Source organism: Silurus aristotelis, assembly GCF_946808225.1.
Source record: "Silurus aristotelis genome assembly, chromosome: 18".
NCBI lineage: Eukaryota > Metazoa > Chordata > Actinopteri > Siluriformes > Siluridae > Silurus > Silurus aristotelis.
Window position 1 is genome coordinate 23,737,950 of NC_139591.1, and position 12,500 is coordinate 23,750,449.

General features: G+C 41.3%; 2 protein-coding genes across 3 annotated transcripts in view; one reads left to right on the forward strand and one right to left on the reverse strand.

Moving 5' to 3' along the window:
• Positions 1 to 416: 416 nt before the first annotated feature.
• Positions 417 to 9,426, forward strand: cdc37l1 (cell division cycle 37-like 1). Of its 2 annotated transcripts, XR_014537875.1 has the most exons (9): positions 417 to 536; positions 1,396 to 1,674; positions 2,228 to 2,324; positions 3,388 to 3,503; positions 4,307 to 4,429; positions 5,316 to 5,492; positions 5,663 to 5,734; positions 5,965 to 8,645; positions 8,788 to 9,426. XR_014537875.1 is itself a non-coding variant. In XM_083568817.1 (8 exons), exons 1-8 carry the CDS (start codon positions 447 to 449, stop codon positions 6,073 to 6,075), a joined length of 1,065 nt encoding a protein of 354 aa, XP_083424943.1. In that variant the 5' UTR covers positions 417 to 446; the 3' UTR covers positions 6,076 to 9,426. The 2 variants fall into 2 exon arrangements, 1 of the variants encoding a protein (XP_083424943.1); XM_083568817.1 differs by having other exon boundaries at positions 5,965 to 9,426.
• The window catches only part of ak3 (adenylate kinase 3), a 10,038-nt gene continuing 6,348 nt past the window's right edge, over positions 8,811 to 12,500 (reverse strand). The window contains exons 4-5 of the mRNA XM_083568861.1: positions 10,690 to 10,808; positions 8,811 to 9,821 (exon numbers count right to left, since the gene is read on the reverse strand). Coding sequence (XP_083424987.1) covers positions 9,698 to 9,821; positions 10,690 to 10,808 — 243 coding nt within the window. The 3' untranslated portion in view covers positions 8,811 to 9,697. The remainder of the gene's footprint in view (positions 9,822 to 10,689; positions 10,809 to 12,500) is intronic.

Genomic DNA, 12,500 nt, shown 5'->3' on the forward strand with positions numbered 1-12,500 from the left:
TGTTGTTTTTAATCGCAACACAATTTCTCTACCGTTTTCCTCTAAGTGTTTCTAAGAGTACAACCACATTTCATAAGAGTGTGCATTAAATATTCTCACTGATTATAAAATAAAAGTTTTAGGGCTGCCGCATGACTTGCGGAATCGGAATCGAACTCGTTCTCCGCGTCGCCACAAGGCCGCATCCTGAACCAACTTCCCAGAGTGTGCGCATGCGGACTACGCAGGGTGTGAGATAGCGGATTCTGCGCACTACGTCACACAATAGAGAGTCCAATAAGATGCGGTTTGAGACGCAGCCCTACTGTTATTACATGAGGGGGTACAGTGACGGCGAGGTTCTGAAGCCCGAAATATGTCCGCGTTTGCGTGCTTTCTGAGTTTAATTGGCACTTTCTGGGATTATTAACACCACGAGAAGTTTCCAGGACGATAAAAACCTCAAGATGGAGTGGTGTATGAACGGTGGTGCCAAGAAGTTACCTCCTTCTGAGGAGAACCGCTGCACGAGTGACACCCAAAGCCGACATGACGAGGTATCAACTTTCACAAACCAAGTCATTTTATTATCATAAAGTTCACACCAACTGCTTTATTTTACATTCGAACACGATAATACACGTAGTTCCTTATTTCAAACCGATTCACCTGCGCTAAAGTTAGCTAAGCTAGCCTGAGGTAAGTTCACTCCCCCTCAGGAGCTAGTTTCTCACACACACACACACACACACACACATGCACACATTATGAACTGAAATAAAAACCAACACGTGTTCTGATCTTACATGATATTACATGAAATTCTCAGATAGCTCGTGAGTTCCTGATCTTGCAGTGTTTGTAATGGAGTTAGCATCACACCTCAGCTAGCAAACTTTATTCTAATCACATAGCTATAATACACACAAAGTTTCATTCCGCTTTTAGACACCATCTCCTATCATCTTCTATATCCTTCTGTCCACACAATCCTCATTGTCTTTCATTTAACATCAGACAACCCGAGTTTTATTAGTTTGAACAGATCGATTGGAAATGGCCCACTGTGACATCACACATTACTGTGTTTACAGCACTGTGACGTCATTTTTATACTGATTTATGATTCTCTATACACACACACTAACATACTCCATATTCTCTATTTCTAAACTCCTACCTGATTTGTGTGTGTGTGTGTGTGTGTGTGAGATCCTGATGAAGGGAAATCCCCAACAGCATCAGCATCTATTTTCTGACCAGTCATGTCCCAGAATAAATAGTGAGTTAGTTTTGAGTGAAGGTTCGACACTGAGTCTTTATATCACAGTCATAAGCCATGTAATAGTCTCTCTCTCTCTTTCTTTTTCTCTCTCTCTCTCTCTCTCTCTCTCTCTCTCTCTCTCTCTCTCTCAGGTCAGTGCGGAAGAGAGCATGGCGTCTCTGTGTGAGAGACAGCAGCGGTGTGTGAAGGCCTCCATTGTGTCCAGTTGGCAGTTGGTGGAGGCTCAGGACCAGCTCTGTGGTCTGGAGCTGCACGGTTCTGAGTCGGTGGAACAGGCCCGGGCCCGAGCGCTCGCTTCCTCCGCTCATCTTTCTCAGATCGAGGAGGAGTGGAGGAGGAAGGAGAGCATGCTGGACTCACGCTGGAGCCCCACACCCGGACCGGACCAGGGGCAACGCGGCTTCAACAAAGTACACACACTCACACACACACACACACACACACACACACACACACACACACACACACACACACACACAAACTCTCCTTCTACTAGCTTTCATATAAGAACAAAATTATTATTATTATTTTATCTGAAATTACCATTTCTTATTTTTAGCCTATTTATTGGAGTAAGAATTAGAACATAATGTTTTTTTACACTCTAATAAAAGAATGTGATTTTTTAAGAAATAAATGACTATAAGGAGAAAATTTGAATAAATAAAAAAAGTTAATACAAAATATTTCTAAATACAATTATTTGTAAAAGTCATATATGATAATTACTTTCTTATTTCTGTGGTTTAATTATATAATATCCACTGTTGAGCCAAGAAAACTATAAGAATTAAAACAAAAGAAGAAGAAAGACAAAAAGTAAGAAAATAAAAACTTAGTGATTAGAGCGTCGTTTTAATGGGAATTAAACAGAGTTTCTATGTGTGTTATATAAGAGATAAATAAACAGTCTGTATGCTGTTGTGCTGATGGGGTGCTAATATTTTTGTGTGCACCCGCCAGAGCATTATAAATGATCCCAAGCCCAGGGGCATGGAGACGGATTACGACAAGAGCTTAACGTTCGTCCAACGCCACGAGGAGGAACTGAAACATTTTGGTGAGCTGAGTACAGACCAGAATTTCTGAGACTTTGTTTATTTATTTATTTATTTATTTTCTTAAATCAGTTCTGTTCTACAAACACTTTCCAGATTACTGTTTTTGTAATACATTTTTAGAAACGTCTCTAAATGTGTGGTCTGCTCTGAGAACGTGTTTTACTCATCCAGTGACGGAAGCCGAAGCAGAGACGAGCTTTTCAAAGCTGAAACTAATCAATAGGGAAGACGTTGGGTCATGGCGTGGGTCACCCAGGGGGCGCTATTCGAGCTGGAACCACCACTGCTGCTTGGTGTATCTACTGATCACCAACATACAGTTCAGCATCAGTTCAACATCAAGCAGAACATTTAGAGAGGAATAAATGATGAAGAAACTCCAGACTCGAACTCGACACCACACACGTGACCTCGTTTACACGTTTTATTAAAGAAGGTTTTGTGCTCATGATCATTATAATAGAAATCAATCAGTGTTTGAGTCATTAATCTCATTCTATTAATAGATCAGTGTGCTGAGAGTCACATTCGAGTCTTTACACATAAACTGAGGTGATTAAGTGAAGAATCTTGTGATAAAAATGATAACAGGAACATTAGAGTTATAATAAATCACTACTAAAAAGTTTTACATTTGAAGGTTAAACTTTTGTACTTTTACTTAAGTGAAAGTTTAAATGGACATTTTTACTGGAGTCACATTTTACTGAGTGTCTCTACTTTATCTACTGCAGGTTTTGTGTCCTTCATCCTCCACTGCTGATTGATGAAACCTTTCTGCAGCTTTCTTCTTTTTCTGACACTGGAGACTCCTTCCATACATGTTAAATATCCCCCTAACCAAAAATCATCAGCATGGCAACCATTATACCTTTTACTTCTGTTAAACAACACCTTTATTATTAGCCTTGATTTAGCTTTTGACCGTCCCGGCAGAAGGTTTCTGTTACTATGGAAACCGTAACTATAAGCGTGAGAGAGCGTGTAAATATAAAGCTGAATTTCTGACCAATCAGATTGTGGTGATTGTGACATCACATGCTTTGTGTTCCCGGGTGTCAGGGATGTTGAGGAGATGGGATGACAGTCAGCATTTTCTAGCCCAGTCGCCCCACCTGATCTGTGAGGAAACAGCAAACTACCTGATCTTATGGTGCTTTCGTCTCTACGCTGAAAAGGTAAATACATTTTTATTAAAAAAAAAAAAAAAAAACATGGCATAAAGTGAAACATTTTGGCTCTACATGAATAATTTATGAGGTTGTGTGATTTCCACCAATCACAGAGCAGCATTGCCTGGGCTGCGTGCAGGCGGTCTGGAAAAACGACCTTTTAAAAACGTTCTCGTTTTTTTTTTTTTTTTTTTTTTGGGGGGGGGGGGGGGTATAAAAACTCTCAAAACCCCCAAAGTATTATTATAATGTTTTTTTTTAGTTAGCAATAAAGTACAAATCTTTTAAATGTGTGTATTAATATTGATATCCATTTTAGAAATAAAAAAAAAGGCTTTATTTTAAATGAAAAAAAAAAAAAAAGATAATTTGTGGACGCCTTATGTTATTTCAGATGGAATAAGTATTCAGGGGTGCGTCTCAAATCGTTCTGCTCCCTAGATAGGATGCCTACATGTGTAAGTGTACACTGTGGAGTAGCTGGATCTCGAATCAGGGTCTATGAGTGAAAAACAGTTTGGGATTTGGGTGGAAGAACAATGATATGACAATAATATGATCATTCAAACCCCACAAAGAGGGCGTGTTGATTGAAGGGTGAGTAGTTGCTATAGCAACACATTATTGAAAGCCTTTTGATGTAGTGACCAGCTGTTCTTTGGTTCTGCAGCTGTACTGCTTAAGAAAGGCCATGAGATGGTTATTACACAGGTTGGTGATTGTGTGTGTGTGTGTGTGTGTGTGTGTGTGTGTGTGTGTGTGTGTGTGTGTGTGTGTGTGTGTGTTTGTTCTCTCTTTCCATCTGTCAGAAGGAAGCTCTGATGGAGCAGGTCGCTCACCAGGCTGTAGTCATGCAGTTTATTTTGGAGATGGGCCGAAGTGTGCAGCAGGATCCTCGCTTCTGCTTTAGACAGTTCTTCCACAAAGCCAAAGTAACGCGCACACACACACACACACACACACACACACACTGCATAAACATTCCAAACATGTCCTCGCTTAATCTGTCTAAAACTCGATACTCATATTCACACTCATTTCTTGATTCTGAGTCGTTCTGTCCTGTGTGTTTAGTGTGTTGTGAAGTTTAAAGGCTGTTTTTTGAATTTTTTTTAGACCCAAATGATTTTAAAGCCGGGCCTTGCTAGAACCCTGCTAGAACCCTGGTGCAAAAGTAGTGTGAAGCCTTTAAACTGTAATGCAATGAGATGACCACTAGGGGGCAGAACAGTGCTTCCACTTCCACTGTAAATAGTTTTTTATTTTTTTTTAAGTGTCCACTCGTTGCATATACACTGTATGGACAAAAGTATGTGCACCTCTCACACGCCTGTACGTGCTGATTAAACGTCTCATTCCAGATGTATTCACCTCTTTGCTGTTATAATAAGCTCCACTTTTCTGAAAGACTTTCCTCTAGATTTTGGAGCATGACTAGGGATTATTCATTCAGCAATGAATGTGTAGCGAAGTGAAGCGAGGTCAGGGCTTTGTGCAGGACACTTGAGGTTTTCCACTCCATACTTGGCAGAAGCATGTCTTCATGTACATGTGCACAGGGACCTTCTTGTCAGATATCCTGTGTTTATTTAAAACATTATTGATACAGCAGGAGTACCAGGTGCTCGTGATCCAAACAGTATTAGAGAAGATCTTGAAGAAACCTGTCTTATGTACATTTCAGGAGATATGCTCTGGTGTGCTGTTTGATATTTGGAGTTCATCCCTAGATCAAAAGTGCTTTCAGAGACCTTCAGGAAAACGATGAATTCTTTTTAAGTTATTTATTTCAGCTTAAGTGTGTTTTGGTTTTTTAAGGCGGGGCAGGAGGGGTATCTGGACGTCTTCCACACTGAGCTCGAGGCCTTTAAACACCGGGTGAGGGAGTACTCCACTACGCCCAGAGCAGACACGCCCAGATCCCCGGAGCCGCAGCAGGGCGTACCAAACACGTGCAGACTCAACCCTAAAGAAGTGCTGGAGTCTCTGCCTCCTGTGAGTGTATGCTACAGAACACACCACACACACACACACACACACACACACACACACACACACACACACACACACACACACACACACACACACACACACACACACATGCTGATAAGGTACTAATGGTATTACTGCTGTCACATGTTGAATCTTTTCTTTTTCCCCCACAGGAACTGAAGGTGTGCATCCAGTCACAGGACATGCACATCCTGCAGAACGTTCTCAGCACCATGAACCCACAGGTACACACTAGGGGTGTGCGACATCACATCACATTACAATCACATCACGCTACTTTCCGCCATCCAGATGATATCGATATTGTACAGAGATATGAGAACAATGTTTTCTGCGTTTGATTATTAATGCCTGTTTAATAACTCTGACCAATCAGAATTCAACAGCACTGTGATTGAACACATTCTCTCTCTCTCTCTCTCTCTCTCTCTCTCTCTCTCTCTCTCTCTCTCAGGTGGCTGAGTATCATATAAAGCGGTGTTTGGAGGCGGGGCTTTGTTCACATTTTGGGCGGGGCTCTAAAGATGAGGACACAGAAGATCAGAGAATGATGGAGACGTCCTAACAAACACACACACACACGGCATCTCTCACTCGAGTTCAGGACGATGAGGTTAAAGTTTATATGAACATCACGTGAAGATCAGACGAGTGAAAAAGAGACCTTCATGCTGTCAGAGGGGAGGAGGAACAGGGAGAAGAGGAGGGAGAAAAGGAGGAAGATCAGACAAGTGAGCATGGCCTTCATCCTGGAGGAGGAGGAAATTATGAATGGAAGAGGAAGATGAGTAAGAAGAAAAGGAAATGAAGAAGGAGAGGAAGAGAAAGAGGGGCAACGGCTGCCATCAGAGACTTTGTTTTTTGTTTGTTTGTTTGTTTGTTTGTTTTGGATCACTTGTGAACGTGTGCTGCACTTTATATCTGATTGCGAGTTCAGTGTATGAAACAGATAGGACGAGGTATTTTTCTGCACGTGTTTGTTACGTTTCCGGGGCGATGTGGAGACGGCACAGAGACACTGATTGATGGACAGATTGATAGTTTCTTTTTATGTTTTTTTTTTTTTTTAAAGAAAGGTCAGATTTTTTCAGACATGGAAAACGTCTTTAACGTGAAATTTCCACAATCTTTCCAAATAATAACAGTGATGCATTTTAACATAAAACGTTTACTCGCCCCCGAACACATTTAATATTTCAAAACATTGATTTTGACTTTTTTTTTTTCTTCTCCTAAAATTATTAAATATTAAACACCCGATAGAAAGAATTCCCACTGCTCCCACCCTCACCATGAAAAACCATCTAGTGCATTTTATATCCAAAGGCAGGAAAAGGGGGTTCAGTGGGTTCAGTTTTTTTTTCTCGTTTAATTTAGTTTTCTTTGTATAAGTTGTGATTGGAGGAAAGAGTTAATGGTGATTATTTCCCACGCAGTGCATTTTATGTATTTAATAGATTTATTTTTCCTTTTTCAAATCTAAAATGCATTACAGGGCAAATAAACCTCATTAATTATTTTATTATTTTTTGCTCTTTAGTGCAAAATGTTTATGCTGCTGAAATTTCTGAGCCACAGCCCGAGTCCGAGTCAGTGGAGATCAGATATCGTATTTAAATTAAAAAACCAGAGCCGAGATCTAATCATAGCCTGAACCTCAGAGTGGGGTGTGTTTCACATCTCTTTCTCTCCTTCTCTCCTTCTCTCTCTCTCTCTTTCTCCCCCCCCCCTCTCTCTCTATGTCTCTCCTCTCTCTCTTTCTCTCTCTTTCTCTCCCCCTCGCTCGCTCTCTCTCTCTCTCTCTCTCTTCCCTTTAGCCTTCCATCTCTCTCTCTTTCTCTCTCTCTCTCTTCCCTTTAGCCTTCCATCTCTCTCTCTCTTCCCTTCAGCCTTCCGTCTGTCTCTCTTTCCTTCTGCCCCCTCCCCCCACCCCCCTTCTGTGGAATTAGATTACTACGTTCACACGGTGTTTAATACGGCCAAAAAACGATCCGAAAAGCTCACACACACACACACACACACACACACACACACACACCCCATAGCTAGTGTGAGATCTATGCACCGTGTCCTGTGAGCTTCTCTATGCTTTATTTCCGTCTTCAGCTGATGGATGTTAATCACCAGCCGTGTTGAAGAATAAAACTCGCGCCTTCCACTTTTACTGTTTATTTTGGTGCCACGAAGTGAATTAAAGCAGTGAATTATGAACAGATGATATCTCTCTCTCTCTATCTCTCTCTCTCTCTACCTCCCTCCCTGATCACTGCTGTGGGTTCCATCAGCGTTACAGCTCCAGAGCAACTCGTACCGCTTCCTCAATCCTTTCTGTGAACTTTCATGGAGAAGCAGTGGATTTTCGGAATGCCACAAGGATGTTAGTAAAGTCATGTATTGATGGAGTTGAGGAGGTTCCTGGTTGGAGCGCTATAGCAGAAGGTTTTCATGGAGCGGCTTTGTGCACTGTGCTAGTGTTCTGTATGAGCAGGTTTGGGTCACCTAGTTCAGGCGAAGGCAAAATGTCATGCAGCAGCCAAAGACGTCTGATGTGTGTGTGTGTGTGTGTGTGTGTTTTCAAAGTTTGGAGAAGAACGTCATATGGCTGGAAAAGTCCAGTGTCCCAATACTTTTGCAGAAACTTTTTTTTTTTTTTTTTTATACGTGGTGTGTATAAACGGTGGTCTGGTTGATGAACTGCTGGTTTTTGTGTTAGTGTTTTGTTTGTCTGTGCAGAACCCCAGGTCCTGATCCACTCCGTCCTCCATCACAGCTGCAGATCTCCACGAGCTCCAGCGCTTGACGTGTAAACTGGAAACCATGCAGGAGGAACCCGATCGGACACGTGTCCCAGAGCACCTGGTCTGATTGTGACGTTCTCTTAGTAATAAACAGAGTCTGAGTCTGATTCATTTACTGCTTTAAAGTCACTTCCAGGTTACGGTTAAAGTCATCCAGATCCAACACGAGGGTCCTGGATTTGGTGCCAGGTTGAGTATTTTCAGATGATGATGGTGAGGATCTTCAGCTGCATGGATTTTCCCTCATACAGTTAGTCTCTAAACTGACTGGTGTGAAAAACAAAAAACATCTTGCAGGTGCTCGTTCTGATCCTGAGAGCAAAACAAAAAGCAGATTGTTGAAGGTTTGTGGAGGAGATCAGAGCTGACGGGAAGCGCTGCTCAGGTAACTGATAACCACTGGTCCAAACCAGGAGGAGCAGAGGAACATCTTATAACACACACACAACACAACAGGACAAAAACACGGAGTGACCGAGAAATAGAAACCCACAAAATAGAATTTTCCTCATTTCATTATTTATTTCTCATCAGTGTCAATGACGTGAAAGCGTTAATAATAAACGTGAATATATTTTTTACAAACATTATTTAATTTCCTGTCGATACAAAACAGTTTGTACAAAATCAGTTCTTCTGAACTCTGTATAAAGAGGATTTCTGAAACAAACACGTGAAAGCGATGACGCGATTCTGCTGGAAAAACGTGTACAATCTCTGTCATTTGAAAGAATCTGGAAAACGTTTTAGCACTAAAACACTCCTCTTTGTTTTCCAGATTCACGTGTTCGACACGCATCTTTCTCTCATTCTTCTCCTCCACGCTTTAATGCAGAACGTGTTCATACCTGTGCAGTGGAATACTGAGATTTATCATTTCATTATTCAGTCTTCTGAAAATTCTTTTCTCACCTTTTTACTTCCTGTGCATGATTTTTCTTTTTATTATTCTAGATTTTGAACATTATTCATCTACACTTTATTTATTCCCATTTAATCTTTTCCTCTCATTATTAGACATAAAATTTGTTAAGGCCTCTAAAACTTCAAAGGGAATGTACAAGTTAATGCGTGTGTGTGTGTGTGTGTGTGTGTGTGTGTGTGTGTGTGTGTGTGTGTGTGTGTGTGTGTGTGCATGAGTTAAAAAATTCAAGTGAATAAAATTAAGGTTCTTGTGATGAAAACGAGAATAAAAGTATTAAAATGTAGGTTATTTGGGTCTACAGATGATTCTGGTGATCTGCTCGGATTAAAGTCTAAAATCTACTTCCAGATTTAAACAAAGTCTACGATTAAAAAATAAAAGTGTGTCCAAAAATCCGGTGTGATCGTTTTTTTCGTGAAAAACAAAACTCCAGACAAAACGGAATTGTTTACGCTGTGACGTGTTTAAGCCCCGCCCCCTCCTCTGGCCTGCTGACTCTGTGGGATTTTCTTGGTGAGGAACGTGAGAACATGAGGCCAGATCTTATTGGTTTCTGTTCCACTGAACGTCGCCAGAACACCTTTACTCCTGTAAAACACACACACACACACACACACACACACACACACACACACACACAGCATGAGTGTAATCAAGGTTCAGATTTTCCAGACTTCTCCAGACTCAAATGTGGACTTCCCTGAAGATTTTGAAGACCATATTTAACATCTGAACACGTGTTACGTTACAATCTCTGATGTTTTCCATGTGTTCAGTCTCCAGTAGGGGGCGCTGTACCGTCATGGCAACTGCTGCCTCACAATGTACCAACCAATCAGATCTGTGCAGATCCGGTCTAGTGCTGATCTTTTGGCAGCTTTGTGAAAACGCTCTACAGAGTGGATGAATTAAAGGCAGTTTTCACGTCGCGACGTCACTGGGCGTGAAAACAGAGGCTTCTGTATACGATGACGTGTCTTTAGACGTCGCTGCGACGTTTCAAAGAGCCAGAAAGTAAATAAACAGCAGGTGGAAATGACGCGAGTCGAAGCATCTTGTGTTTTGCTCACGCGCGGTTCAGGGACGTGAGCGTTTCAGACGTTTCAGTGTGGATGAGAAACATTTGGGAAACGTTTTTAGACAAAAACACAGTTTTGAAATTTATCTGGATTCGTTTGACAAATACTTAATGATATTTTAGAAAAACGAATTGGACATGAGTATGGAAACAAATACTTTTCAATACTCAGTGCCCCCCCCCCCTCCCCCACACACACACCACTCCCACCACCCCCACACACACACCACCACCACCACCACCCCCACACTAATCCAGACCTGGAAATCACTCAAATCAAATTCTAAACTTTACTAAAATGCATAGGAACCCTATGTAATGATACACACTGCAGTTGTAGCTGATCGTAAGTAATGGCATCCCGCCCTCACCACCTACCTATAATACTCCAGAACCGGTTGAGTCTGGTTTTCATACGCCTTCAGTCTGCGGCTCACTGTTACAGGCGTGTCGTCATCCCGCTGCGTCAACGGCTCACCAGTGACATCATCAAGACCCTGCACACACACACACACACACACACACACACAATCAGCCATGATCCTTTAATCATCAACACTCACAGACATACAGAGTCGTAGTCAAATACAAATAATTTATTATTGATCATTTTTCTGCTTTTGTTCTCCAGATTGTGTCTGCGAGTGTGTGTGCACTTTTTAAGGTTCTGTGTGTTGTGTTCTGCAGTAACAGTTCGAGTCGACGCCCTCACGTCGATCCCACGCTTCTCTCCACACCCTGGATCATCTCATATCAGTCTCCTGCACAAACCTGGCGTGAGTTCAGATCCTGAAATAGCTGCAACTTACAGACGACAGAAACGAGGTCGTCTGCAGCGAGCTGCCAGGAAGCGCAAATAACACGATAAAAAACACGACAAATAACACGACAAATAACACGACAAATAACACGACAATAAACACGACAAAAAACACGACAAATAACACGACAAAAAACACGACAAAAAACACGACAAATAACACGACAAATAACACGACAAAAAACACGACAAATAACACGACAAAAAACACGACAAATAACACGACAATAAACACTCAGTGACACGTTTCCATTCGTTTCGGTCTCAGTGCACAGTGAACTCTGTCCCACAGCAGCTGTACTGAACTGTATTCCTCAGAGTGCATCATTTAATAAACAAAACAGCAGCAGAAATATTTCCAAAATAATAATTATAACGGATTTCAATTTAATGTCATAAATCTTATTAACTTCCTCATTAATGCCCGAAATCTTCCACTAATTTATAGTGAGGATCAAAAATCTCTTTAATAAAAACTTTTTTAAATAAACTTTTTTCCCCTGTGGCTTTTTTTTTACTTTAAAATACGACTGCATTTAAATTTATCAATAAAATCACTCGTTCATTTTAAAGCCACTTAATGCTCTTGTGAATTACAGTATGAGGAGAGACGAGCTTCCTGTCGCTTTAACACACACACACACACACACACACACACTTCAGCCTGCACTCTGACTCTATAAAACAGAGACGTTTGTTTCCTGAAGGTGACCTTTAAACCGACTCAGGAGCTCCGGCTCGGACTCTCCCTCGTCATGTGACGTAAACCTGCTCTGGAATTCTGCTGCGTACACGTTTATGTCACAGATTTTTGTTTGTTTTTTGAAAGAAAATAAACCGCATTTCTGTAACGACGTGTCGGAACGTCACGTATCTGAGCGGCTCTGTGAGAACAATTAAAGATATAAAACAAACAAACAAACAATTTTTCTTTAATAAAAGTTATTTTGTTATTATTAGTTATTAGATTTTTTATTGAAATTGATTGTGATTTGTTTATTGTATCATTTATTTCCAAATTTTGTTTGTTTGTTTGTTTGTTTGTTTGTTTGCATCGTCAAAGCCGCATCGACCCAGAAGATCACGTGACTGAACTCTGTGGTGACGTGTTTCCTCGTCTATTCACTCATTAGACAATAAGTTTTAACCCTTTCAGAGCCTCGGGGGTAAAGTAGGACAAAGTCTAAATGACAGTCGCCCTCTGTCTCGTCTCCTTCAGTGACCTCATCAGCAGCTCAGAAATCAATGAGTGTGATGTGTGTGTGATCGGGGCGGGTGATCCCACACACACACACACACACACACACTCACACTCACACTCACACACACACTCACACACTCACACACTCACACACTCACACACTCACAC

What these genes read in the sequence shown, in the direction of transcription:
- cdc37l1 (XM_083568817.1), top strand. Translation starts at nt 447, where the DNA reads ATGGAGTGGTGTATGAACGGTGGTGCCAAGAAGTTACCTCCTTCTGAG. An exon ending in GGCAACGCGGCTTCAACAAA is followed by an intron (nt 1,675 to 2,227) that starts GTACACACACTC and finishes TGCACCCGCCAG; the next exon opens with AGCATTATAAATGATCCCAA. An exon ending in TGCTGGAGTCTCTGCCTCCT is followed by an intron (nt 5,493 to 5,662) that starts GTGAGTGTATGC and finishes TTTCCCCCACAG; the next exon opens with GAACTGAAGGTGTGCATCCA.